This window comes from Alternaria burnsii (assembly GCF_013036055.1).
Source record: "Alternaria burnsii strain CBS107.38 chromosome Unknown 701, whole genome shotgun sequence".
Lineage (NCBI taxonomy): Eukaryota > Fungi > Ascomycota > Dothideomycetes > Pleosporales > Pleosporaceae > Alternaria > Alternaria burnsii.
In genome coordinates, this window is record NW_024066124.1 from 293,904 (window position 1) to 321,627 (window position 27,724).

General features: G+C 50.7%; 8 protein-coding genes across 8 annotated transcripts; 3 read left to right on the top strand and 5 right to left on the bottom strand.

Annotated features, from left to right (window-relative positions):
- Nucleotides 1-468: 468 nt before the first annotated feature.
- On the top strand, nt 469-5,738 carry GT037_009924 (hormone-sensitive lipase; the record flags this gene model as incomplete). The annotated part of the gene is made up of 5 exons (XM_038934971.1): nt 469-928; nt 1,067-1,212; nt 1,268-2,482; nt 3,126-3,274; nt 3,521-5,738. The coding sequence occupies 5 exons, from the start codon at nt 469-471 to the stop codon at nt 5,736-5,738; spliced, it is 4,188 nt and encodes a 1,395-aa protein (XP_038782385.1).
- Nucleotides 5,739-5,958: 220 nt separating this feature from the next.
- On the bottom strand, nt 5,959-8,672 carry GT037_009925 (carbohydrate-binding module family 18 protein; the record flags this gene model as incomplete). The annotated part of the gene is made up of 4 exons (XM_038934972.1): nt 5,959-6,871; nt 7,174-7,725; nt 8,015-8,516; nt 8,570-8,672. 4 exons carry the CDS (start codon nt 8,670-8,672, stop codon nt 5,959-5,961), a joined length of 2,070 nt encoding a protein of 689 aa, XP_038782386.1.
- Nucleotides 8,673-10,756: 2,084 nt separating this feature from the next.
- GT037_009926 (acyl-protein thioesterase 1) lies at nt 10,757-11,623 on the bottom strand (the record flags this gene model as incomplete). The annotated part of the gene is made up of 4 exons (XM_038934973.1): nt 10,757-10,853; nt 10,901-11,325; nt 11,386-11,476; nt 11,529-11,623. 4 exons carry the CDS (start codon nt 11,621-11,623, stop codon nt 10,757-10,759), a joined length of 708 nt encoding a protein of 235 aa, XP_038782387.1.
- A 408-nt stretch (nt 11,624-12,031) lies between these two features.
- GT037_009927 (base excision dna repair protein) lies at nt 12,032-13,600 on the top strand (the record flags this gene model as incomplete). Its single annotated transcript, XM_038934974.1, has 1 exon — nt 12,032-13,600. One exon carries the CDS (start codon nt 12,032-12,034, stop codon nt 13,598-13,600), a length of 1,569 nt encoding a protein of 522 aa, XP_038782388.1.
- Nucleotides 13,601-14,143: 543 nt separating this feature from the next.
- GT037_009928 (short chain dehydrogenase reductase) lies at nt 14,144-15,279 on the bottom strand (the record flags this gene model as incomplete). Its single annotated transcript, XM_038934975.1, has 2 exons — nt 14,144-14,809; nt 14,866-15,279. 2 exons carry the CDS (start codon nt 15,277-15,279, stop codon nt 14,144-14,146), a joined length of 1,080 nt encoding a protein of 359 aa, XP_038782389.1.
- Nucleotides 15,280-16,592: 1,313 nt separating this feature from the next.
- GT037_009929 (ser thr protein phosphatase family protein) lies at nt 16,593-17,634 on the bottom strand (the record flags this gene model as incomplete). The annotated part of the gene is made up of 2 exons (XM_038934976.1): nt 16,593-17,141; nt 17,191-17,634. 2 exons carry the CDS (start codon nt 17,632-17,634, stop codon nt 16,593-16,595), a joined length of 993 nt encoding a protein of 330 aa, XP_038782390.1.
- A 1,551-nt stretch (nt 17,635-19,185) lies between these two features.
- Nucleotides 19,186-20,079, top strand: GT037_009930 (uncharacterized protein; the record flags this gene model as incomplete). The annotated part of the gene is made up of 1 exon (XM_038934977.1): nt 19,186-20,079. The coding sequence occupies one exon, from the start codon at nt 19,186-19,188 to the stop codon at nt 20,077-20,079; it is 894 nt and encodes a 297-aa protein (XP_038782391.1).
- Nucleotides 20,080-25,945: 5,866 nt separating this feature from the next.
- On the bottom strand, nt 25,946-27,344 carry GT037_009931 (fungal zn binuclear cluster domain-containing protein; the record flags this gene model as incomplete). Its single annotated transcript, XM_038934978.1, has 2 exons — nt 25,946-26,967; nt 27,029-27,344. The coding sequence occupies 2 exons, from the start codon at nt 27,342-27,344 to the stop codon at nt 25,946-25,948; spliced, it is 1,338 nt and encodes a 445-aa protein (XP_038782392.1).
- Nucleotides 27,345-27,724: the final 380 nt, after the last annotated feature.

Sequence of the window (27,724 nt, forward strand, 5' to 3'; positions counted from 1 at the left end):
CGTTGGGCTTCATGATTTTCAGCAATGTGGCATAGATTGCGCCTCGCTTCGAAGGGCGGCGTATGGATGCAATGCGCAGTACAACTGTGTAGATCCTGAGACTGAGTCACTTCCGTCATCGTGAAAGACGTATTGCATTGTTGGAGCCCCTTGCGCAGCGGGTACAGGAATGCTGTCATGTCTCGCGGGTCGGTAGAGCGTGTCTTGGCGGGATGAGAACAAAGAAAGTCCCTAAGAAGATCGGTTACATCTGACTGGAACAATCATTTGACTGGATCGCAACGGTTGATTCGTCAAAGCACATCGATTCCAACTCCACGCACCGGATAATGCATTCAAAGAGAAGCACAAAATGTTGTATGGCTCATCCAACGCGGCTCCTCCCTTCCTGTTCGGCTAGGGACAATGAACCACGCCTTCTTCCGACAAAGCTCATTAGGTCAACTGCTTCGTCGCTGAATCTCAAAAATGCTAGCAAGTCGAGTGTTGCCACCGATTGTTCGGACTTCACCACACTCTTCCCAGCCTCCTGTCGCTATCTTCTTCCACGTGCCTCGGCGGTACGTCAAGTCAAACATGCAGGTCGGTGACGATTCTCCAGTGTCCTCAATGGACGATGCGAAGCCTTTGAGAAGTCTGCGTAAGAGCAGTCGAATTCATGAGACGCGGCCTGCTCCTACTTCTAATCCTACTGCTGAGGGAGGCAACAAAGAAGAGCAGCCGATATCCCCTGCTTCGTCTTCGCCTCGGACTACGAGAAAAAGAATCGCTTCGCTTGTTGAGGTTCATGAGAGAGAAGACTGCAACAGTCCGGTCGACGATATGCCTCCTCCAAGCGCTACTTCTGCAACTGCAGTAGGGTCTCCAGACTTTTCGGGTCACGTGTGTCTTTGCCAACCGGAGCCAAAAATACCGCGGCCACGAAATGGTGAGTCCATGACATTCCTTTGTCTTCCAAGGACATATCCTCCTTATTCGGGGTATACGAATTGGGTTGTGGACCAAAACCGAGACACGAGTCTTTGTCTGTAGCCATTGTTGCTCAGCCCACTAACTACTTTTATAGCATTCATCCTTTATCGACAGCATCACCAGCAGGCCATTACCGCTCGCAATCCTGATCTCAACAATCCCGACATTTCCAAGATCATCGGTGAACAATGGAAAGCTGAAGGTGAAGAGCAGAAGAAGGTTTGGCAAGATCTTGCGCAGGTTAGTGTTCATTTGTACATCTCTTTGTGTTCATTTGATTAACATGAGACTCAAGGAAGAGAAAGCTAGGCATCAGGAGCAGTACCCTGACTACCGCTACCAACCGCGTCGTGTTGGCAAGCCGGGATCATCTCCGTTGAACCCTACTGGTCAGCATACTACAGTCGACAAGTATCGCTGCCACAAATGTGGTGGTCGCAGTCTCAGAACACCCGCCAGTCCTTTTCTTGATGCCTCTGGCACACCAACTCTGCCGCCTCCCAATATATCGGAAGGTCTCACACCAACAACCCGCTATTTACCTGTGGTGGGTAATCTCAGCATACAATCACCAGTTATGCGCCGCCCCAGCAACCTTCAAGTAACTTCGGCGATGCATACGGACTCGACAATGTATAGCCCTTTAACACCGAATAAGAAGCGCCGTTTCGACTATGGACCGCCTCCGCCAACGAGTAACGGCCGCAGAGCGGAAGGACCGTACTATGCCCCAACCCAGTATGCTCACCGACGCGAGTCTTTACCGCCTATTCATGTGCCGCCTCACAGTGCGACCATGCTTCCTCCACGAACTCCTCGTGAGTTGCAACGGAACTCAATGGTTGAGTTGGGTCCTCTACAACATGAAGGTAGCCCAAGAAGCGTAGAAGAAGTGCTCAGTGCATTCCCATATTCCAACAAGATTAAACTGCTTGGACGCATAACACCTCCGTACAAAGAACCGGGCTCCGCAAGCCCATCGTGCCGGACCAATCGCGGCGCCATCATCGCCATCGAAGGTGACGAGATAACTGCAGTAAAGGAACTCTCAGAGTGGTTGAACGAGTACCTCATTAGACAGAAAGAGTACAAACCGCAGATAGCCGAGCCACCTCAAGCTCCCAATGACGATAACAAAGAAGTCACGTTTGAGAACTATCTCAACCTAATTAAGGAGTGGCATGGCAAGAGCAAGGAGATGATCAAGTACATCATTACGCCCATTTCATCCACACCCTCTTCCCCAAAGGACACCATCGCGTCTTCAAACCCATCCACCATTGCTGTTACATCATCCACTCCATCCCGAAAGGACTCGACCACACCACCCGACTCGCCCCTACTGTCAACAAGCATAAAACCCGTCATCATCCTCCCTACCTTTCAACTCCAAGCCTCGGTCGCATACGCATCCCGCATCCCCATCCAAGACGCTTACAGCCCGACAGACCACTGGCAGTGGATGGCGACGCTTTGGCGGGGAACGGTAGGACCGGATCTGACGCTTTATGTGAGAGGGTACGATCCGAAGGAGGGGCAAGTGGGAGCTAAACCTGAGATGGATGATGGTGTTCGGTGTTTAACTGTGTGGAAGAGTAGGGAGGCTGGGGCGAAGTTTGCGGAGGCGGATCTGAGGAGGGTGGGGTTCGAGGTTGGGGAGTGGATTAAGGGCTGATGGATGTCGTTGACGTGGCTCGAATGGCCCACGTGGTTTCAGGCAATGGAGTGGTGTTTTCTTCTTCTTCTCCCATTTTCTGTCTATTCTCTTCATTTGGGGGCATGATGCTATCAAGGTCCTTGTACAAAGCTTTGACTGTCGAGATTATGGCTTGTCGAGGTGTTGACACGGTAGAATATATAGGTTCATGAAGAGATGAACTTGTCGATGAATACTTGTGTCACATACAAACTGCTACTTGGGGTGGTGCTAAACAAAGAAGACGTGACCTGGCTGCGGCGAGGGCGGCTGACGTTGGCCTGGTTAGCTCCTCGGAAAGAACGCAACAAAGCCGAGAAGATGTCATAGCGCGGCTTTCACATGGCACGCACGCATCCTCCGCAACCTGTCACATGCCGGACCCTCACCCAACCACAGAGCCTCAATACAGCTAATCCGCCGCGCTTGTCGACGGCTTGAACGGCTATTGCTGTAGTCGTGGACAAACTGGGGGTTGATGACCATAATGCGCATTGCGCCGCTGTTCCATGGCTTTCCCCATACCCCAGACGAGATCCACCCCGGGTTTGCGTTACGACTTGACCTCCGCTGGCATTCACATGCTTACGCCGACAGGCTTGCGACGTACGTGTGGACCCGACTTGACGCCTTTCATGACGCACAATAGGCCTGCGACTGCATCTACTTGGTCCAACACAGCGCTTTATGTTAGGAAAGAGCTACGGCCATGATAGACCATGTATTGGGACGGCCATCGGTGCAGTTCAGGAAGATCCAGGTGTTGGCAGTGGTATCCTTTTGGTCTTTTTACCTCTACAGGCAAGTTCTACACACTCCCTCACACACACACACACACTAACAAACCCGTAGAGGCGACCGCCATGGCCCACCAATCCTCCGCCGCATATCCGCCCTCCTCTCCAAGAAACTCACCGTCTGGCAATCCGTCCTCATAACTCTCCTCTACCTCTACGTTGCCCGCAACTTCGGCAAGCTCGTGGGCCTCGAGTGCCCAGAGCCCCTCGCGAGCCTCTACTCGCGCTCCTACTTCCGCGCTACATGGGTCACGACTGCGCTGGACGCAGGCTTCTGGTCTGCTATGCGGATTAAGCGCAAGGGCGTCAGGGATCTGTTGTCTATCGTCTTCAGCATATACTACCTGATATGTGCCGAGCAAGCCGACGAGAAAGTCCGCAAGATTAGAGCCACGCTTACCGTCGATCATTTGCGCGTCGCTTGGAATAAAGGCACCACGCCGTATCTGGGTGCGCTGACGAGCATGATGCGACCGAGGCTGATGGTCTATCCGCCGCGCCAGATTCGCATACCGCGACCCAAGGCTAGTTCGTACAAGGAACCCGTGACCGGCTGGCTGTACTTCAACGGGCCGCGGAGCGCATTGAAGAAGCAGGACAAGGTCGTCTTGGACATACCTGGAGGTGGTTTCGTGGCCATGAACCCGAGAAATCATGACGATAAGCTCATGGGCTGGGCTGGCAAGACGGGCCTGCCTGTCCTTAGTCTGGATTACAAGAAGGCTCCTGAGCACCCGTATCCGTATGCGCTCAACGAATGTTACGATGTCTACCACATGATTATCGCATCTAGAGGAACGTGCATGGGTCTATCGGGAGAAGTAGAGCCCAGGGTCGTTGTCTCGGGCGATTCGGCTGGGGGTAACTTGGTTACTGCTATGGTGCTCATGATCCTGCAAAGTGGCTCGACTGAGACGCGAAGGTGGCAGGGTGAATACGCGATCCCGCCTCCAATCGGCGTAGTCTTGATCTACCCTGCGCTGGACATGAACATTGGCAACTGGATGACGGACGAGCAAATGGCGCTTATCCGCGACAGACGAGTGAGGAAGACGAATCGACCCATCTTACGGCATAAGAGCGATGATTACAGACAACTTGCGCCCAACACACCATATGGCTCTGATGATTCGGATGGTGACGACGAAGATGAGCGCAACAGAGTCAGCATGACCAATGCATCTATGCCAAAGACCAATGGTCTCAGGACGTCTCCCCAGACCATGATCAACCTCTCCGCCGCACAAGAAAGCACTCCTCTTCCCCGCCTCGACACTAACACCAGCACCCTCCACCAACCTCCCGGCCAAACAACGCCTGCCAATTCAAGTCTACCGCCCACACCGGCCGCGACACAGCCCTCTACACCTGGCCCTACAGTCCCAGCACCCCCAGCCACAGCCATCAAAACTCGCCTCGCAATGTCTTCCATGATATCCTACTTCAACGACCGCATCCTCACCCCCGAAATGATGCGCGCAATGATAATCCTCTACATTGGCCCGCACCACCGCCCAGATTTCTCAACCGACTACCTCCTCTCTCCTTTACTCGCCCCGGAGTCCCTACTAGCAAGGTTTCCACGCACATGGATGTTAACGGGTGAGCGCGATCCGCTCGTAGATGATACGGTTATCTTTGCAGGCAGACTACGGCAAGCGAAGCGTGCGGAGTGGGTTGCGGCGAAGGAGTTGGGACTAGACTGGGCGAGAGGTGAGTTTAGAGAGGGGGAATGGGTCAATGTGGACTTGGTGCCGGGAATCAGTCATGGATTTTTGCAGTTTGTAGGGGTTTTTCCAGAAGGGTGGAAGTACATCTTCAGGTGTGGCAAATGGATCGCTGAGGCGTTTGAAGATGCGACGGATGGGAGGAGGGGTGATGAGACGCCCATGTACACACCTGCTGTTACTGCTACGCCGAGGAGACCACGAGAAAAAGGAAGCGATTATTTCGGTACGGTGGGTTTACAGGATGCTATTGATGGCTTGACTTCTCCGCAACATCAACGGAAGAGACATCATCGGCGTACCAACACCGCGTCTTCAGCGGAAGAAGACAGGCCGTTGGAGATGACTGTTTTAAATAAGGGAAAGAAGAGTCCGCCACAGCAGAACGGAACTGGTGTGCGAGGAAGTACAAGGGGAAGGACAAAGAATGACAGAGGGAGACGCAAGAGCTTGGTTAGTCTGGCGAGCGAGGATGACTTGTTGGGCAGGAGAATGAAGAGTTTGACTGGAGGGTTGGGAGGAAATGGGGTGTCTGATGTTGTTTGATGTCTGATATGTAGGTCTAGCGAGTACTTGTGCTGTGTTTGCACATATAGAGATTCATCCAGCAATGTGTCATTCTTATGAAGGAGCTTGTTTCTGCCAGATCATACTTCAATTGTTAACACCTACCCTGAATGTCTACACTATTGTCTCTCTGTCAAAGTTACAATAGAAAAATCTACGTATACCGTTAGGGTGAACCCTTGATTCTGATTCCTACAGTCTACGGATCAAAGAAGACATCCCGCACGTCCTTCCACCAAGCCTTGTTCTTGTTCCCTTCCTTGTCCATATTTCTCAAAAACTCCAGAATCGGCATCCGTCCCATTGGACACATGAGCACCCCTCTCGCAGTCCACTCACACAAGAAATCGCGATACGCCTCATACCCCGGCGGCGTTACCGGATTACCCAATCTCGCACTCACATCCTCCACAACAACAGGCTTCAACGCACCCCTTCCCACATTTGCCATATGATCCAGAATCTCCTTGGTGTTAAACAACTTGCGCTCAACAGAAAGGCGCTTCAACTCGCCTTTCAAACACTTCTCCAACGCCAGCGCTTCGCAACTCTCCACAGGATTGTCCAAACTAAATCCATACGGCAACATTGCCCAAACTCTCTTCGGCACGTGCATAAACGCTACCGCATCATCATAGCGGACATGGACTCTAATCTCCTTGACCTGCCGGTCAGTATCCCAGTCTTGTGGTATATCGCGGAACCACCCACTATGCGGTAGTGTCTGGAGTCTCACAAGCCAGAACTCTGAAGCTTCCTTTTCTAGACGCCGCATGCTGATTTTCCAACGCCACCAGTGCAGTTCGTCGGGGCGTGTCACGGCGGTGCGGTCGACGAGGAGAGCTGTTATGCTTTTACATTCTATGCAGCGGAAGAATTTAGTCAACGGGTCGGTTTCGCCCGGAAGCAATTTGCCTCGACCGGCACTTGAATCGACGTGCTGGGTTAGGCATTCGAGACAGAGGAAGTGGCCGCAATGGAGGCGGCACGCATATTCGCTCTCGGTGAACCAGGTGCGGCTGCAGGCTGGGCATGCGTCGCCTAGGTATTTTGCCTGTGCGGGTGGTGGTGGAGTATCGCGGTGTACGGTGACGAGTGCTTCGATGTCGGGTCTAGGGTACCAGTTGATTAGCGGCGGCGCCATCTGAAGGACACTATCCATTTGGTCCCGAGCATGAAAAAACGCTCGATCGTAGCTTGCCTGAAAGAGGTTCTGCATAGCGATTGATCAGCTTTTGTACGTGGTCGTTCATCCTTACCTTCTCTGCCCACCTCTTCTTCGTCTTCTTTCTATCAAGACGAACGAGTGCAAAGTACAACACTTACATGTAGACGTACCCACCAACAATCGTATTCCTTCCCTTCAACCATCGGTGGCATCATCCCTCTCCACTCCGTACACGGGATAACATACCTCTCCTCTTCCCTCCCAAACCCCTCCTTGTCCCCATATCCTCCTCCTCCTTCCCCCTCAAGCACAACGACACTCCTCCTCACAACAACAAAACACATACCCTCGCCTCTCCTTAGTTGAAACTTACCCGCCTCCAACACCGTATTACCCACATACAAGCTCATCCTCGCCATGCCCCTCGCCAATGCATTCTTACTCTTCCTATCCCGTTCCAACTCCCGCGTTGACCATTCTGCAAAAGAAGCTGAGCGCGGAGCTAGTTTCTGCGTGTTCGTTATGCTAAGAAAAGTGTGGCCGTTGGTGCCCCAGGACCCGGAGCCTTGGGGTCGAGACCGCGAAGAGGAGTTGGATGGCAGTTGGAGACGCAGACAGCCTGGCGGGTAGTCGCAGAGGGAGGGGTAGATGTAGCGGGTTATGTGGCAAGGTTTCAAGACGGTGCCGCTGCCGTGGAAGAGGTATTCAGAGTCTGGGGCTGGGGTATGGGGTTCGAAATGGACCGCCTTTGCCATGAGTAGGTATTCTGGAAGAGAGGTTTTGTTGTGAGCGTGGCAACTACATGCGGATGTAATGTAGTAGCATGTATTGTTGCATATGCTTGTGTTTGTCCTGTGAATGGTTTAGTGAAGGAGAGGTCTACCCGTCGAATGGCATCAAATGAGGCGATGCTGAAGAAAAAAGATTGCAATCAAGTAACGCAGGTGCATATGATCTATGGTTCTCATGTCTTTACATTCCTCCCCAAAATTAGTGTTTTCGTTACTCTAATATAAATGCCCCTCCCATCCTGAAATCTTCTTCCAGCCCAACGTCTTAGTTGCACTTTCCCCACTTGCTCTGGCACCAGTTGGCCTTTCCACAGAAGTCCTCACCAGTGCCACAGAAGTTGGATCCAGAGCAGCAAAGACCAGCGGCGCACTTCTTGTTAACGATAGGACCGCAAGTCTCTCCAGCACCGGAGGTACCCTTGGGGGCGGTAGGCTCAGCAGGCGCCTTCTGGCTGTCGCACTTTCCGTAACCAGCTTGGCAGCCGTCGCCGCAGTAGAGAGCCTGGTCTTGGATGTCGTTCTTGGGGCCGCAGTGGCCGGCGGAGGAGCAGCAGCGGTAGAAGTAGCCGTTGGCACCGGCGCCAGGGCAGGTTACACCGCCTTGGGCGTGTCCACAGACGTCGATCTCGGGGACGGCGGTAGGGAAGGTGGTGGCGGGCGAGGTGGCCTGCTTGGTTGCACTGGTCTTCATTGTTGTCTGGGTGGGCTTGCATGATGAGGAGGCGCCAGAGAAGGGGTGAAGGCAGGTCTTTGCATCGCAGTGGTCGACGGTGGTTCCGCACCAGCCATACTGGGAGCCTGTAATGCATGTTAGTAGGGTTTCGAGAACATGTCGTCTGGATATAACTTACAGCACTCGTTGGCAGCGCACTTGGCGTTTCCATTCTGGGGTCCGCAGTTACCAGCAAAGGCAACCGACACAAGGGACAAGATGGCGAAAGCGGAGAAGCGCATTATGACTATGATTAAGCTATTCGAGTAATTGGTCGAAGCGAGTGACTGTCGAAACGAGAGACGACGACGAAAGTGGTGTAAATTGAGAAACAAGACCTTGCGATGAAGAATAGTTTCGTGGGCAGCAGCTCAGCTCTTTAATAATAGCCCCCTCTCGTATTGACCCATGGCGCACGCATCCAATAAAGCTCGTCGCCTTACGGCGCTCGTACATACTCCACATGGACTGACGCTGGAGGCCAGCGTTAGGCCGGCGCTACAGGTGCGCCAGCGCTGAAGCGCATGTCAAATACGGCGCTCGTGCCTGAACGCACGGATGAGATGCTTTCCCAAAGGGTGAGCGCTCGGAAATTTACCAATGACATGTTTCGGCCAGACTGATCCGGAAGGTCGGCATTATCTCACGAGGTCGAGGGCTGACTTTGCGTCGTGATTGTGGAGATTCCGCTGCAGTGCTTGTTGGTCGCATATGTTGTGATCTACTAGATCGTCGGGAACTACAGCGTCATAGGAAATGACATTGCAGAACCGTTGAGCGCTTGAGGGTTACCTTTTGCGAGGAGCCAGAATGCGGGTATGGATTCGCGAAAGGTTGGGAACCCAGGAGGGGGGTCAGCCTTAAGAAATTAAGCACTCGCTAAAAGCTGACTAGCTGGTGGACGGACACGATGCGACCCCTGACTCTTCTCTTTTGCCGTGGTACAAAGCTTTGAGGCGTGAGCTTAGCAGACAGGCGAGACCCCGCTGGAAGCCTGGTAATCTATATGATTGCTGGCAAGCTCGCTGCCCGTGCAAAGGCGTTGGCAGTGTGTGACGTTGTTGGAGGCCTGATTAACGCTGGCCGAGTGTAGCGAGCACCAAATATAGGCATTGATAGAGGATGCGCTGCATGGACGAGGCACGTGGGAAGTACTGGGAGGAGGAACTCGGTGTAGAGAAAAAGCAGCCACCGCAAACTCGGTGAGGTCATGCAGTGCTTGGTCCTTTCCTGATGATGAAGTTCGAGGCAGGTGCATCGGATGCGCGATATCCGTGGCAGGAGCATCATGGTATGCACTGCCGTCACCAAAGTCATCGTAATAACAGAGGACGTAATCAATGTAGCCGATATTTTAGGACTGCGTTTGATGCACGATGACAGTAAGCACCAATTGGCGCATATATACACGCTGAAGGTGAGTCTCTGTACGAACAAAGCTTTCGATGCACAGCATGCAGATGATATTAAGACTTGCGGCAACACACACCGCAAATTAAAAAGATGTCGCTGTAAGTATACACAGTCTTTCTGCTTTTGAGATTCTCGGGTACTGCTGCCGCCGAGACTCAACCAAAAATCTACCAAGCATATCTCTCTTGGCTCTGCGCTGCCATGCCTCAACCACCTCCCATTTCTTACCAACATCAAAAAAGATGGTTATTTCCGACACCGGGAATCTGTTGGATTGTTAGAATGATGAGTCGAACTCGAATGGAATTGAGTGAACTTACCGAACCCGGGCCTTGCCGGCACTGTACAGTGAACTGACTCTGCGAGATGAGAGCGGCAAATCCTAGCCACTAGACCATATCGGACTTTGATGGAACACTGAAAGAATGGTAGCAATATAAAGGTAGTAGTTGCGATACTTGACGTGGTGGTGAGTGGGGCAGTGGAAGAAATTTTGCAGACCTGACCGACGAACATCAAACTAGCGGACAGACAAGCCGTGACTGAATTAGAAAAATGAGGGTGGGGCAGAGATTCTTAGTTGTATCTAGATAATACAGACTCTAGTTGGGTGGGGATGGCGAGCCGACAGGTACAGGTACACAACTTGAATTTGGCTCACTAAGAAGTTGAAAAAAGCACCTACGAGGCAAGGCTACTGCGACCGTATCCTAAGTGATGCATACATACGTCTTGTCCAAGTCATTGTAGTATGCGCCTCCTGTTGTTATTCGAGGTTGCGCCACTCTGTATCGTCGTGCGGCTTGAGTACAGCATCACGCTTGTACCATGCAAACCAAGCAATAGCCAGTGTGGTGATGAGCACCAGGGCTGTCGTGGCTTCGGTCGATACGAGCGTGGAGGAACTCGACAGTCAGAGTTCCGACTTGTCGCCGAGGGTGGGGATTTGTTGGTTGAGGTAGGACTCGAGGTGATCAATCTCATCAGGATCGGCGGAGTGCACCAGGTTCCTATACTTTGTCAGAGGCATGTCTCTCTTGCTACACACAGGACGTACTTGTAAGTCCTGAAGTCGACCTTGAACCCGTGCTTTTCGAGCTCGTCAGCACTCAGCTTTCCCCACTTGTGCGCAACGACTTGATCGGCGTCGCCGTGGCCCATGAAAATGGGCGTCTTCTGGTTGGGGTTCTCAGTCGGAATCATGTCTTTGATCTTCTTCTGCAGCAGGAGGTAGCAGCTCAGGCCGAAGATGCCTCCGAGTTGGTCTTTGTAAGTCACACCGGACAGCAGTGACATGGCGCCGCCTTGGGAAAAGCCGCCGACGACGATGCGGTTGGCGGGTATGCCCTTTGCGACCTCTTGGTCGATGAGGGAGTGGAAGTACTTCTGGGAGTCGATGATGCCCTTTTCGTCTTCCTCTCGGTCATCGAGAGTGCTCAGTGACTTGATGTCGTACCATCCTGGCATGCGCATGCCCATGTTCTGTAGAGTCGCATATCAGCGCCCGTGCCGTGTGTTGGCGGCGGTGGGTGGTTGACGAACCAGCGTGATTGGGATGCTCGGAGCATTGGGGAAGATGAATGAGACTTCCTCGAACTTGCTCCGCCTGCGCCAGTTCTCCGCGAGGAATATCCTATGTCCTTCAGTGTCTAGACCTCCATGGTGTTGAGTGCTCCGGAGCCTACCAGCCAGCCCCACTGTCGCCCAACCCGTGCGCCACGATGACAGTGGCCGTGTGTCGCTTGAGCGCGGGAACAACCAAAGGTGCCTTGTGGGACATGATGAAGTCGTCTGGAGTCGTATGTCGGTGGTATCGATAGAGGTGCGTGGGGTAGCTCTGCTCAGAGGTGACGGACTCGCGCCAGAGTGGGACCTCGGCGCGTGCTTTAGATACGCGCTAAGGCAGGGACAAGGGTCAAAGCTCCAATCATCGTCATCGACGTCATGATACCTGCCATTCACCTTCACCATCAGTCTCCCCTTTTCCATTTCCTTTCACCTGTAGCTTGACGTTTGCCGCTCACAGGACACTTCAGAAGACCCCCTTCTATCGCTCGTCTCCAGTTCGTTTTTCTGGCGTCAATCCCCCACCATTGCATTCAGACTTGCATATAAGCGACTGCTGGCACTGCGCCCAAGCCTCTTGACGATCGAATCGAATCGACTCGGCATATCCACTGTACTAAGCATGGCACGAGCAACAAGGAGCTCTGCCAGGGCCGACGCCGTGCCTGAGCCAGTACAACTGTCCAGTCCCCCAACTACCCCCGAAACGAGTGACACGCGAAAGAGGAAAGCAGTCAAGATCGAACAGTCGCCAGATGCGACAACCAAGAAAGCTCCCGTTACACCCAAGAGCACAAAACGTGCCAAGAAGTCAGCAGTAAAACAAGAAGACATCAACGAACTCCCACACAACCTCGGTGCTATTCCGGATCTTCCCGTTAAAGACGAGGAAGCCGGGAGTAAAGCTTCAGCAAAGAGGCCGAGTAAGTCGGCAACGCCCAAGAAGTCTGCAAAAGCCACCAAGCCAAAGAAGGAGGAAGTCGACGACCTCGTTGCCAAAGCGACTACCACCACGGACGCGTCATCCAAGAAGAGTAAAGCCAAGACAGGTGGTTATGGCCTTACTCCTGGTCATACGCCATACCCAAACTACCCTCACCCTACGGCCGAAGAATGCGAAGAGGTGACCCGTTTACTCTCCAAAGTTCACGGCAAGGTCGAAGCGCCCAAGACCATTCCCGCGCCATCTCTCGAGGTTTCAGGTTGTGGAGAAGTACCATCAGTCCTTGATGCCCTCATCCGAACCCGGCTTTCGGCCGCAACGTCCGGCACGAACTCGTCCCGCGCATTCGCCGGCCTTGTCGCCAAGTTCGGCGTCCTGAAAGAAGGCATCGGTAAAGGAAGCGTAGACTGGAACAAAGTGCGACAAGCAGACCAAAAGGAAATTTTCGAAGCAATCAAGAGTGGTGGTCTCGCAGACGTAAAAAGCAAGGACATCAAGAAGATTCTACAAATGGTCTGGGAAGAGAACCAAGCACGACGTGACGAGCTCCTGGCTTCATCAGACAAGGCACCGGGTGAAACCAACGAAGCAGAAGCAGAAAAGCGTGACGAGGTTGAGAAGGCAGACCAGAACATTGTCTCACTAGACCATCTTCACTTACTCTCCAACGACGACGCTTTCAACGCGCTGACCAAATACCCTGGTATTGGTCCGAAAACCGCGTCCTGTGTGCTTCTCTTTTGCCTCCAACGACCCTCCTTTGCAGTCGACACCCACGTCTTCCGCCTGTGTTCATGGCTAGGCTGGGTACCACCCCCAGGCGATGACAGAGGCCTTCCGCCCGGCAAGAAAGGCACCTTCGCTGGCCCAACACGCAACTCCACATATGCACATTGCGAAGTCAGGGTTCCGGACCACCTCAAGTACCCGCTTCACCAACTGCTTATTAAGCACGGGAAGAGTTGTCCTAGGTGCCGTGCTATAACAGGTGAAAGCAGCGAGGGATGGGATGAGGGATGTCCGATTGATCATTTGGTTCATAGGACCGGAGGGAGGAAGGGAGCTGGAGATAGTCCTGTCAAGGGCGGTAGCGCAAAGAAGGCCAAGGGTAGGAAGAAGGCTGTGGAAGATATTGAAAGCGATGCGGTGAGTAGTGGTTTGAGCGACGCGGAGAGCGAGGTGTTGAGTGATGTTGTGAGTGATGCGGAAGTAGAAGTGTCAGATGAGGAAGAATCAGCATCTGAGTGAAGGAGATGTGGACCTTTCGGTTTTATTGGCGCATTGTATGTTTCGGATTTAATACGGTGAGACCCAGGGTGACAGACTAGAAATTTTCCTTACATGTATACTATTCCTCTTATACATATTCCTCGTATCCAGCAAAACACGTTACATATCCGGATCTTTTCGATCATCACCAGTGATCAGTTGAGATGACAGAATACAATGAGGCTTAGACTAATCGAACGATACAATATGGTAGGATTGCCTGCCATTTGACTTTGGCAGAATTGAGACTAATTTGAGGTTACACCTCAGATATAGAACTTGATGAGTTTCTCCATAAGCTAGTCACTAGCAACCACCAAACACAATTGCCAGGGAAACATGTTTAGATCATTAGGACGTTTTGTTCATTCTCTTATTCTCGAACAGTTATAGCAGTGTCCGAGTCACAGCTGAGTAAGCCTGTGCCTGCCTTGTGTGGCATCGGCATACCATCTATCATACATCGTAAAGCTCATATCCGAGCGAGGTAGAAGAGACTATAGAAAAAGAAGTACAATATACTTAGTTGCCAACCTGGATCGCGTAGCCACCATCGACAGTGACAGTTTGACCGTTAAGGTACTGGCAGCCAACAGCGAACAGGATAGCTGCAGCCATATCCTGGTCCTTTCCAGGTCGCTGCGCAGGCAGACCTTCCTTGTGATCCTTGGGCATCTCACTCTTCTGGTTGTCATCTCTGCTCTCCTGGGTCGTCATCTCTGAAGGGAAAACACCAGGCGCAATAGAGTTCACTCGCACCTTGATACCATTCTTGGCAATCTCAGACGCGAGCATCTTGTTCAAATGAATCGCAGCACCCTTGCTAGAGTTGTAGGCAAAGTGACCTTGTGAAATGCGGATATGGCCCGAAATAGATGAGATGTTGATGATGGTGCCTGAGTAACCGGGGTGCGACTCGGTGGACTTTTGGAGAAGAGGGAGGAAGGCGGTGGACATGAGGAAGGGACCGACAACGTTGGTTTGGTACACATCCAACCACTCTTGCTCAGTTGTGCCGTCGAACAGCTTGTCGACTAGCTCTTCAGAGCTTCCCTTCACCTCGGTCTTGCCTGGTGCGATACCAGCGTTGTTGACAAGAATGCACACGCACTTCTCCTTTGACTCGATCTCTTTCTTAATCTTCGATACGCCCTCCTTCGTGCTGACGTCTCCCACAATGGGGATAATCTATTTGCAAACCGTTAAGACATATCTCACATGTATAAAGTTTGCCGAAAACTCACCTGACCTGCAATGTTCTGACCATGCACCTCGACAACCTTTTCGAGCTTCTCTTCTGTCCTTCCAACGATGTACACCTTAGCACCGTTGACAGCAAGAGTCTGGGTAATCATGAGACCGATTCCTGAGCCGCCACCGGTGACCAAGGCGACCTTGTCCTTGACAGGAAAGACCTGGTCCATCTTGAGCTCGGCGTTGTTGGTAGGAGCCATGTTGTTTGCGTAGTTGCGTTGTTGATTAGCTGATTGAAGTTGGTTGGTAATTTGTTTCGTGCGTTCAATTGATTGCATGCGATTTAGGGGTGTAGAGAGTGAAGAGGGGAAAGGTCGTGGTGCAGAAGTTGTGATATAGCGGGCAAACGGTCTGACGTCACGGGCAAAGCGCGTCAATGTGACGTGTGGGATTCTCAGCAACATAGCGAAAACTTTGTGTTTAAATTTTGAGACAATGGAAATCTTGTAGATCGAATCAAATAAGAGTAATCTCTAAATTGGGGGGAATGGTATACAGAACGCCATTTTCGACGCGTTGATACGGGCCTCGAACGGTGGTGGTCATGATTGCATCACTGGTACGGGAGATCGACCCGCACGCGCGCTGTCACGTTTTGATCATCGCGGTCACTATGTGAAAATCTATCATCTAATGCATTACATGCACCACCTTAGAGAGAGAAACTGAACATCTCTTTAGAGTAGAGTACTTATACCTACTATAATAACGCGTGTTAAGACCGTTCTTAATATAAATAGAGAATCTAGAAGTTTATAATAATATTAGTCTTGTTAGAATTTCTTCTTAGAAGCTAACGTACGCGGTAAGTTAGGGCACATTATCTCTATACCCGTTCGAGTTTTCTATTATATACAGTGCATGCGTGAGAAAGCTCGTCTTTCTGATTGCGTACTATCAAATCGTGCTCAGAAGGTATCCGCTACGACTTCCTCTAACATACTCATGGATTAGAAGACAGCATAGCATATTACAAATGCGTTTTTTCCATGTATAACGATGGATATTAGTGGTTGATTAGAGAGTATATCTCTCTTCTTAGTATATTTGTAGGATACCAAATTGAAGCACAATGGAGTGCTGCTAGGTACTCATGTGTGCTATGCCGAACAGGCAATTTGCATGCGTAGCAGCAGAATTCTCATACTTGTACCACTATAACACACTGGCGCGCCTGTCCATTTCGTGCCAGCTTCTCGAGAAAGACATTACTTTCACCATAATAGACGGAAGAGATAAGAATATCGAGATTGAGGTATCGAAAGCTATCGTTAAGGACGGTGGATAGGAGGTATGCGAAAAGGAAAACTAAAGCAAAAAAAAAATAACAATCAAAAACATACAACAGCAGGGATTCGCTAGTGGTCACCCACCTAACTACTAATCCGCCGGTACACTGCTTGTATATGGCTGAGCGGACGGGAAGCCTAATTTTCAGTGTCCTATGGTCGTATGTGCTCAAATGTGCCGGCTTGTAGCAAATAAACTGTTTGAAATCTATTTCTCGACGCAGGTAGCGAGAGGAAACAGGAAATCTTGTTGTAACATAATGCATTTAAGAACATGAATTTGCTGCCATGTACCAATCATTCTCTAATAACGGCGATGACCGTATCATAAGTCGACCAAGTAGGTCATCTCATCAATGCCTACTTGCTGTCTCTGACGAGTACAAAATCCTAGATCCATACACTCACATCTCGCACAGAGAAGCTAATTACGCCTGCTCAAGATCCAAGTCCACAAGCCATGGCGCGTTCAATGGCTTGTATGTTACGTTCATGATACTGGCGTTGACCATCAGCGTGTCCCGTCCAAACTCAACCGCGTTGTCGCTACCTTGACCAACGTCAACACTCGCAGCCCTCTCGTCCATGATTGCCTCCCAATCAAGAGCCACAGCATCAGCGAATTCGATATGCTCTTCTATCTTGACATCCAGCTGACCGTTGGTGTTCCACCGTACTTTCTGCGCACCCCAGCCCTCATGTATATGTCCAAAGCAGTAAAGTCTGGGTTTACAGCGTCGAGCTGCTCGTAGGAGGTGTTCGCAGCCGACGTGCTCTCCCGTTGTTGTCGCGTCCATGACGCCCATAGGCGGCCCGTGGGTCATCATAACATCGATGCTGGGGAAGTCTGGGACAGGGTTCTCGGCGATCGGTTTGGCGTTCGGTGTACACTGATGGGAGGGGTTGTAGCGGTCTTCATTGCGTGAGTATGGAAAGGCAAAGTCGCAGAACTCTGGTTGGTAAGGGGAAGCGTAGACCTGAAAGTTGTAAGTCTCCAAGAGAGTTAAAGTATTTCAATACGCCTACCCTGAGATTGGCACCGTTCGGTAACTGGAAAGTATGCGTTCCTTCTTCTAGGTAGGTCACACCAGCTCTCTTAGCTCTCTCGCCCGTCCACATATCTCTCGCCTTCGCAGGTAGGTCTTTGTCGTGTCTGCCCCTGTGCATGTTCTCGCCCTTTCTGGCATAATATTCTTCATCCAGAGTGATGTCATGGTTACCAGCTATCACGAGTTTCAGATCCGCGTTGATACTCTCCAGCATATCAAGAGTCTTTTCATACTCATCCAAAAGACCGATCATCGTCAGGTCGCCGCAATGTAGGAGCACATCTGCCTTAGGCAGTGGTGGACGGAAGGACGCATCATTGTTTCCGACATTGTCAGCAGGGGCAATAGAGTGAGTATCCGAGATGACGAGAAATCGCGTCCTGACGTGGCCTGGTTTTGTTGATGTGGTCGTGGTTGACATGACGGGTACTTAGAGCTCTAAGCTTGAGCAGTTGGCGCTCCATGAGGGGTAGTGGGGTCGGCAAGTGGTAACCTTAATAAATCGCCAGTGCTGCGACCAGCAGCTTCACCATTTATGTACACCAACGAGAACACTACCTTCGCTGCTGAAGAAAGGTCGCCATTGTCTTATCCCTGTGTGAAATCGCGACATGCCGTTTAATGCAGATCAATCTTACGTACAACTTCGACTGCGCAGTCGCGCTATCGCTCTCTTTCAATGCTCTCACACCATCTGCGGCGTCGACAAAGAAGTCGCGTGCAAAATCATCATTGTTCTTGTTGTGTGCACCGAGGTTGATTACAGAGAAACGCGACGGGCATGGGTTGTGGGTATCCTTGCCTCACTCTCTTAGACTTACCCCTTTTGATCGTGTCGGACCAGTATCACGCCATTCTTACGAGGCGCCTCACGCCAATTTTAACTCAGCCACATGTGCAGCGAGAGAACTTCTCGACTCATCTTGTTAAGCCCGGACTATTCCCTTGCGCTTCCAGGAATAGCGGGAACGCCCGTTGGCATACTCTAGCATTCAAACGTGGTACCACAACAGGCGTTCTGGTAGAACCTCTACCGTTTCCGGTTGACGCACAACGATGTAATGCAGTACTTGACAAAACAGGCTTATACTCTCGAGAAAGCAAGGTTTTACGTCAGAACACATCTCATGTACATCAATAACAAAGAGTGCATCATCCGGAAATTCTTCGCTGACGACTACCCACGGATTTTGATACTGCAATGGTACCTGCTAACCACGCAACCCGGTGATTGTCTCTCGAAGAAATCCATCCGGAGTCAGAGGTGGTTTATGCGACCCGTCCCGAGCTTGCCGCGCAAAAGCGAAGCAAGCAAGATCCTGCATCATTGCCTATGGACTACTGTGCGGTCTTATACCGCAATTTGGGCCTTGGACTAGGATCAACACAGTAACACTCGGCTATACGCACGAAAACGAGGATTGCTGTCCTTGCGATGCGTATTCAGAGTCACGTCGGCATCTCGGTGTCGGAGCATACACGGGAAGCGGTTTTCGGCGCAGTGGAGCTGGTCCCGAGACTACACGACATGCTGCTCCTACCGGACTGCGCCGATGAGGTGCTTATCGTTCGACCTTCGCAGTTTTGTTAAAATTTCAATCTCCTGGCTGAGCGTCAGATGTTTCAGTGAAGCTCGCGGAAGCGGAAGGGTTAGCTAGCCGTGCCAATAATGGTTGAGGAGTACATGGATCCACATATCACTTGCGATTTTGGGTTTACCGTACAGCTACTGGAAGCATCTTGACTTGACGAGCCACTACACCGGAACCTGGTCAATCCTAGTGGTGGATTCTCAGCAAGTCACAAGGACCTATTACCTACTCTGTTGGCTGTGTAGTTCTCGAATCGTCGATACAATTACGTCCCCGTATCCTTATAATATTAATGCCTTGGTCTTTCCGAGCGACACCGATACACCAGCCATCATACACCGACGAGTACCTCCCTCGATACACGAGTCAACAAAGTCTTGATGAACGCCCCGAGTAATGCGCAGGGAAACAAGATCGAGCCTACCGACCACTCTCCACCACAAAACACTATGCCGTACACGAACTATTTCGACAACCCCTACCTCAATGAGCCGGCTCCGGACTACTCGCTCAACACCTTTTTCGACTCCGATTCTTTCTTCGACCAGGCCTTGACGTCCGTAGAGGGTGTTACCGACACATCGAAAGCGCAAGAAACATTCGGCTCAACATATTCTGCGACAAACATCCCATCAAGAAGCAACGAACAACCTATGACGCAAGCATTCAATTCACACCCTAGTCAACTTGGCCAATATCCATTCAGCTTCGCGATAAATACGAGGCAATTCCAACCGAACGAACCAGACAGCTTTTCCCCTACAAGCACAACGTCGCAACCCTCGTCATTCAGTGGAGACGCGCCGCAACCGCTCATATCGCCTTCCCTTTCACCCCACATGCTGAAGCGCGAATCCCCATCATCGCCAACCTCTGCATCCGAATCGTCCACTCCCAAACGCCCCACGAGGAAGCGGGGTCGACCGAAGATGGACCGTAGTAGCACCGACAACGAAATCATGACCTCTCCAACTACTACAAAATATCAGCGTTCGAAACGTCTACCACATAACCAGGTTGAGCGCAAGTACCGAGAAGGGCTCAACTCGGAGTTGGAGAGGCTGAGAAGGTCCGTACCGATATTGAGGCAGAGCGACGAGGCTGGTGCGATAGGGCATCCGAAACCGAGCAAAGCGATGATTTTGTCATCGGCGATTGAGTATATTCAGAGTATTGAGAAAGAGAGGGATGCGCTGATTGAAGAGAACGATAGGTTACGGCGGGAGAGATATGAAGCGCCGGCGCAAAGCAATTGGGACGGAATGAACTTTTGAGACTTGTCCTTGACAGTTTCTGGATACTTTGTGATGAGGTTGCGGAGTCGCAGCGAAAGAGTTCGGCACTATAGAAGGAGTTTGCGTCTTTGATTGGGCGTCGAGATTGTATACCCTTGGAGTATGATCGTATGCGTAGACTGTACATTACGATGCGACCAACCCCCTCCGGAGATCACGGCGTTATGTCAGCTAAAGAAAGTTTAATGACCAATGGATATCGGTGCGTACAATATAATACTAAACAGCTCGATGACAACATACTGTTAGGTTAGACCATATATGCAGTCGAATTTGGCGTCCTTTGTGGAGACAATTGGGTCCAGCCTATACTTGGAGGTTTGACAAGGAGATCTGAACCTCTCTTACGGGAACGAAATTCGGTCGGGTTATTATGAATAGACAATGTATGGTTGGTAAATGTAGTAGGCAACAGCAAGCGGACTTGTAACTAGGCTGCGTGAAGAAGACCTTTACGATTGTAATACAAGCGTCCAACAATTATGAACGGTGCAGCACAACGTATTCACAAGTGTACTATAAATTGACCTAGAACACTATTGCCCGCACCTAGGCCTCGAGGCGAGTTTCTCGGCGAGAGTTGTTGTTTTGGTGTGGTGTAGTAATATTTGGTTGGGTCTAAGGCGGGGTTTTCCCGGTTCGGGCTCACCGCAGAATTTTCCTTTCACCCCACTTCGTTGCTAATTTGTACCATCCAAACGCTCCGACAAGGAGTTTGTGAACTCGAAGTTGCCGTTCATTGTTACCTACATGATGGTATCAACGTTTTAACCGGGCAAACTTCCATCAATTGTCTGATTACTTCAAATCGCCCGGCTAGCTCAATCGGTAGAGCGTGAGACTCTTAGCTTTCACGTCCTAAAGACTCGATTGGTTATCTCAAGGTTGTGGGTTCGACCCCCACGTCGGGCTTGTACAGTCATTCGTTTTTGCTGGATGGTTGTAGAGGTGTAGCTCTGGTGTTGAGGGTGAAGGTCTTACCATACCTTCATAATCCCTATTTTTTTTTGCTACCACAACCTACTACGGTCCATCTAGCTACTAAAACTGCGCAACAGTAGCTCTGGGTCGAGCCTTGGGCTTAAGTGATTATGTTTTAGTCCCCTTTTGCTGATAGGGGTGGTGATGGTGAAGTACATATTTTTGACAGTTTTGGACATTTCGCGCTGAATGGCTAACAACGCCCACAATAATGACACATAACACGTTTACGACACTCTTGCCTTAGCTTGCGATGCGTTACCTCGCAAAGAGTTCTTTTTTCCTGCTCCTCCTGCTGCCCTGTTGTAATCCTCCATTTTGAACTCGACCACGTGTATACTTCGCTTTTCTTCTTGTACTCCTATCTGATTGTCAGAAGAGCATCGAAACCCTTGAATCTCTACGCTAGATATTGATCAACTACTATTTCATGCTTCTTCATTCTAGAGCTAATTATCTTGCAGTACCTCCCTCGCATGATAACTCAATGGGCACTGCAGGGAGATGCTATAGTGAGGAATGCTACAAATATGTCCTGAAAATTCTTTGCAATGAGCGCGAGTGCATGTATAGCAATAACATACGCTGCTCTTCATGACTGAAACGTCAGACCTGCTGCAGGCCTAGGTGAGGAAGATCTTTCTTCACACCAGCAAATGTCTAAATTAGAGCATGAATAAGATTTCTCTTCTCTAAATCGATGGCTTTCATTGTGATTTCTCTTTTGTTCCAATCTATTCATGTTCGCTTCGAAATGATCTAACACACTGGTATATGAGGGCAGTGTGCTGACCAAAGTACTGATTCACAAAAACCCTCAAACTCTGATGCAATATCAGCGCACAACCTAGACTATCATAGAAGCTTCTGCGAGTAGATTTCATGCTAGAGATGTATTCCAGTGTGCGGCAGAATCGTGACTACGGACGTGTTTCACTTGCGCCCAGGTCTAAGGATTCCACCACACCACTCCGATATAGTGGGTTCTGTGAAGGCTACTGCTCGCTTGCACGAATGAATACATGCGTGATTTCTAGCCTCGTTTTTGAGGGCATCCAAATCAACTCGACAGCACGCATCACCAAGTGCTTGGAAGGTCCTAGTCACGAAGACTTATTGGTAGATATGCAAACGAGGTACCGGCTCTTTCCATGGCTCCGTTTCAACATTCAAATAAGCATTTACCAATCGCTAGAGGTCAGCAAGCGTCGGCTGCAATTGCAGCCGGTGGAAGAGTATGCAGTCTCCAATCCACATCAAGCGCTGGCAGACGTCTGCTAGTGTCTTGTGCTATTCGGGCCTTCTTTTTGACGTCGAGTCTTTGGAATCATATGCGCTAGACTTGATCGTTACGGATATTTGAAATGCAAGGGATTTGAGGGGAGAATGGAAAAAAGGTTGGGCGGAATTGTGCATGAGTGGAGAGCTGAAAACCTTCACAGCCTTTCTCTCATGTTGTGATGACGCTGTATTATGCAGAAGAGAAGATCTTCGCATACGACTTTCCACATTCACAGCACTCACTGATATCGAGATGGTAATCATTCTTGGAACGATTTGCACACCATCCATCTTACCCACCCTACAGTTCAGCCGTGTTATTACAATAAACGGCGCATGCGTATCATCGCCTCGTGTAAGTACGTGAGCAACCGCAAACCGTCTAGCTCTCTAACAGTCCAACGCCTGGATCGCATGGCGCGCGGAAGTAAGTTTGCGTAATACGCCATGCGTGAAGCCAAGATTATGGAGTGCATGCCACGTACATGTACGTGGTAACACGAGCAGCAGGACGAAAAGGTCCGAACGCGCATGATGCGTCTGTAGCGATCCAAAGCAGCAGTGTCCAGTACCTGTGCCTAATGCATGTTGTATGGGCTGTTGTTCTACTTCATGTGGGATTGGGGCGTAGCTCGGGAATCCTGCCCGGATCGGATGGAAGGATGTAGCAGTCGACATGGACGGTGGACGGCTAATGCTGCAGATGCGGCCTTGCGGCGCAGTGCAGGATAGGCGCATTACGTGCAGGTCACGCCGCTTTGTGAGTATGCAGATTAGATTGTTTGACAATCGTGAAGGTTGGGTCAATGATGCAAGGCAGAGGCTATTGGTTAGAGACGGAAAGTGTAGTGGTTGCATGCTCTCCGAGTCGTTGTATATGTCTCTGTAGCTTTTTTAGCATGCATGAGAAAGGTGGCTGTATGCGCTGATGCTTGATACTCGCAATGTGAGCCTGGATCGTTGAAACGGCGTCAAGATCAAGCGGAACGGGAGGTACGGTGCGCACTCAATGACTGACAGAAAGCACGGATAGGCGGATCTGGCATGGGTCTGTCTCCGCGGCTGTAGACGCGTGAATTTTCCATGAGTAACAGTTCAGAGACTCTGACTGTTGGATATGCGTAAGTTGAGCGATGTAGAAGGTAGTGTTCCCAACTTGGCATACATCCATGGATGTTCTTTGCCCTGCAGAAGCGCGTGAACGCGACTGCGATTGCAACACTCGTTGTGACCTTCCGTTGCAGGGGTCAGATGCCGATAACTGTCACACGGCAATGGCCGGCTTTTACGACGCTAACAAGGTGGTATTCGTGGTGGAATGTGATGACAGCATAGTGGTGTGCGTGTGCGGACAGACCGAAGAAGGTGAGGATCAGGGTGGATACAGTACTAGCGACGGAAGACAACCCGCCAGCACGCCTAACCATGACAGGACAAACCAATCGTGCTCTAGTGTTGTGCATGTGAGAAATGCGCGATTGGATGCCTAGATACGCTCCCAAATCCTACTGGAAATCCTGATGTTGTGTCACCAGGAAATGATGTAACGTTGTGCAGCGAGTAAGTCATTCACGCATAGGGCTGCAGCGAAGTGCGCGTACGTTTGTGTAACGTCGAGAACGTGGGCGCATGAGGTTCGCAGCTGCTGAGTGATTCGTCAGTCTCGCTGAAACTTGCGAACATGTTGAGCACCAGCTCGAGTACGTAACCACGCTTGATACGACTAACGTGTTCACTGCGAACTAGCGATTTTTACGCACATTTCTCCACGAAGACCCCTGACGACAGCTGCAGTAGTCGCTGCTGGGAATAAGCAGCAGTGAATGCACCTCTTCGCATCCATGCGTTGAGTCCAGTGCCCACCTCATTTTCTCTGATCCGATTTAGTTCGTACAGGCACACCTCCACTTTTGTGGTAAGAACGCCGAGAGGACTCGCAACCGAGGCTTTGGAGCCCATGAGTCAGCCTGGAAGGATCAGCAAAAAAATGGCCGTAAAGGATCAAGGGCCATTCCGGAGCAAACGTCGACGGGCCTCCTTCCCGGCTGTGTGGTAGCGGGGAAAAAGTCGTATAGGAAAACTGGAAGAAGGGCAAAAGCAATTTCCGTTCATTCCGCAGCCATGTCTCAAGGCCCGGAATTGAAGGAGGATCACTGTAAGCCCAAGCTTTCCTTGTGTCCTGGAGAAGCGAATAGAAAAAGTGGATCAACAGTAACCTTGAATGACCGAGGCTCGGATACTGGAGTCGCATACGACAGTCTCAAGAAGTCTGGACAGAAGGCCTGGGCGCTTGCGCAATGTCCGCAGGTTCGGGCTGGGAAGAGAAAGTCGTTCCGAGTCCTGGGATACCTGCATCGCTTGCAAAATAGCTCAAACGTCATGGGAAACTTTGTTGACAGCTGGTAAATTCTGAAATTATACATGGTGTCGCCAGAATAGAGGGCCGAGGTAATAAAATCCGGTTTTATGGGTAGTTGACGCAGGTACGAGGACACGACGATGCCTCCAATTGTATTGCTTAATGATCGCGTGTGCCCTACGGTTACAGTGCATTGCCATTCGCTGATAGCCGGTCCGTAATCTCCATGCATGATATAATTGACATAAAAAACTCTATCTTTGCATTGCTGGTATTGGCGTGAAGAGTGTTAATGAGATAGACCGTACTGGAAGTCACGGAGCATCAAGATTCCGTGATGAGTAAATGGATTTAGACTTGTAGAGCGTATGCCAGTGTTCAAACCGTGACGTGATTCAAATGTGTCTACGTCTACTCAGCGTTGGGAGTATGCCTGATACCCAAGGCTAAAATGACAATCTAAAGCATCTAAAGCAGGAATGCCAACACGGTAAGGAGGTACCTTGCTCAGTCGCCAATTGTACCTTGCAGAGTGCCCAGTGTAAATCTAGACGAGAAGGTTTCGCGTTAGTCACTCCGCGTTCTCCGTGAAACCTTGCGGGTAACGCATCCTTGCGAGGACGCCACCACACCGTGAACGACAGGAAACTGATGTCACAGACGTACCGAGGTGTTCACATGATCAAGTAGCGATGAGTTGAAAGATGGGTATCGAATTCAGCGCATGTGCTTGAGGCGTAATCAGAAGCTACATGTCGCGTTCCTCTAGATGCGGTCCAATCGGTGCTGTTTGTACATGTGATAGACGGGATTAAATGCCGATTGAGTGGAAAACGAAACCGCCGCAATGGAAGATCAAGGCTTCTCAAGCGAAACTGAGATGAACATGAAGAGGGCCACCTCTTACAGAATGTTTGTAGAAATAGAAACAATCGCGATGCCGATAGCGCCCAAGATCAAGTGTTGGTCCATGAAAAATAAAAACATGATCTCCAAACCCTGTATCGTGAAACCAGTCGTGCCGCGCCGAATAACTCCAAGAATGATAATTTTCGATGTAGAGGCGTTCACACCGAAAGGTTTTTTAAGCAGCCAATAATCCATTCCATGTGCCACCATGGTGAACATGTGAATCTGAGTGTATAGCTTCTGATAGTGCCGCCGAAGTTGTATTGTTGCAAGAAGCAGTGTCGTGACTTAAGCACAGTTGCTGGTCCAATCCGCCTATGCTCCAGAGTAGAACTGTGGCAAGCCCTGATGGTGGTATGCCATTGGTGGAGTGACCTCCTCTTGTACCCGATCTAGGTGTCCCGGTTCTGCATACCACTGCGCACTCATTGATCGTCCAGATGAAGGCATTGGTGGACCGTGGTTTGGCATTCCGTCGTATGATGACCAGGGAGCTGGGTAATAAGAGTGATTGGGAACGACGGGCGCGGATAGGGGCGCCGACGTAGATCCGCCTACCGTGGTCGCGTGCATTGTGGAAGGATTTGTGTCTATGGTAGTCGGATACGGATACGGAGAGGTACGTCGGTAGTTTTCGTGCTGAATGCCAAGACCTTGACCAGAATATTGTTGGGGAAGTCCTTCTATGTTGCCATATGACATCGATCGCGTTGGCGGTTGGAATGGTGGTTGCTGACCCCAATGAGAGTCCTGGTGACCATAGGACATAGTCGAGCTCGTGCTCATTGCGGCTGGTGTATGACCACCTGAGACGTTTGACTCACTGCCATATGCTGAGTTTGCTGTCGAAGGTGAGTTACGCCATGACGGGCTCTCGGCTATGGTAGATGAAGGTAAGAAACCGTTCGCTGATGGCCACTGGGTTTCTATAGGAGGAGGGTATGGATATGAGGGATGCTGTACTGGGACTTTGTTGGTTAGCGTTGGCAAACCCGAGACGGCAGAATACATACGGCCATCGACAGGCACTTGGTGACGGTCGCTTTCATGTTCGCCGTGATACCCAAAGCTTGGAGGTTGTCCGTTTGACGCAGCTCCAGAGAATGGTGTGCGGAATTCGCCCATGGCATCGCTATGCCGAGGTGAGGTAGCTACTGGTGTAGCTGGTTGTACTGCGCTACCTGATTTCGACGAGATAGTTGGGACATGCGGCAGATCGGGGTTATGCTCAACTGGGTAGAAGTTGCATTCTTTTTTCAGCCGAATGCAGTTGGAGCAACGGCCTGCAGGATCGTCTGGAGCTAAGAGACATCGTATCTTTCTACGTCTGCAATGACCTACCCTCATCAGTCAGTGATCAAGTAATGCACCACCATAGGATTTCGTTTCTCAACTTACCACATGCGACTGAAGTTCTATGATAGCCCAACTTATTCCGCGGCTTATTACTTGTTGGCGACAGGTCGCCAGGGTTCCCAAGTGCTAAATGGCGCATGTGTGGAGTTGATGAGGACTTGCGGAGTTCTCCCGCTTTGCTGCTCTTCGAGGAGCGTCTTTTCTTATTCGAGTGATGGTGAGGTTGACCGGCAGGTTCTTGACCAGTGGAAGAATCGGCAACAGACTCGGATTGGTCTGTGGGGCTTGGTGTGGAAGCTGTGTCGGCGGCATGGGAACGACCAAACCCAGAGCTATGGTTCGGGGGATTGAAAGACATGGTGTCTTGAACGGGCTGTAAAAGCAACGATTGCTCTAGTCTAGATGCCGTCTTCTTCGCGCGGCGTTCTGTACCCACAGCCATGTGAGGCGCACTGATTGTCGCAAGACCCGAATATCAACACACGGTAATGCGGTAGCGCATTGAAGGACCTAAGGGTATAAGCATTTAATGTTTAAAGTTCAACAAGGCCCCACAAAGATCCATGATGGACAGGAAGCTAAACAGTGTACATACCTGGGAGGTCAAACAGGGCGACTTCTCAAACGCTGGAGCCGGCACGACAAGATCTTGCCCGCGGGAGGAGACGACGGGACACTTGCTGATCTACCGTACCATGGGATTCTCGATCTAATCAATGCTTCAAAGGCGCACTGACA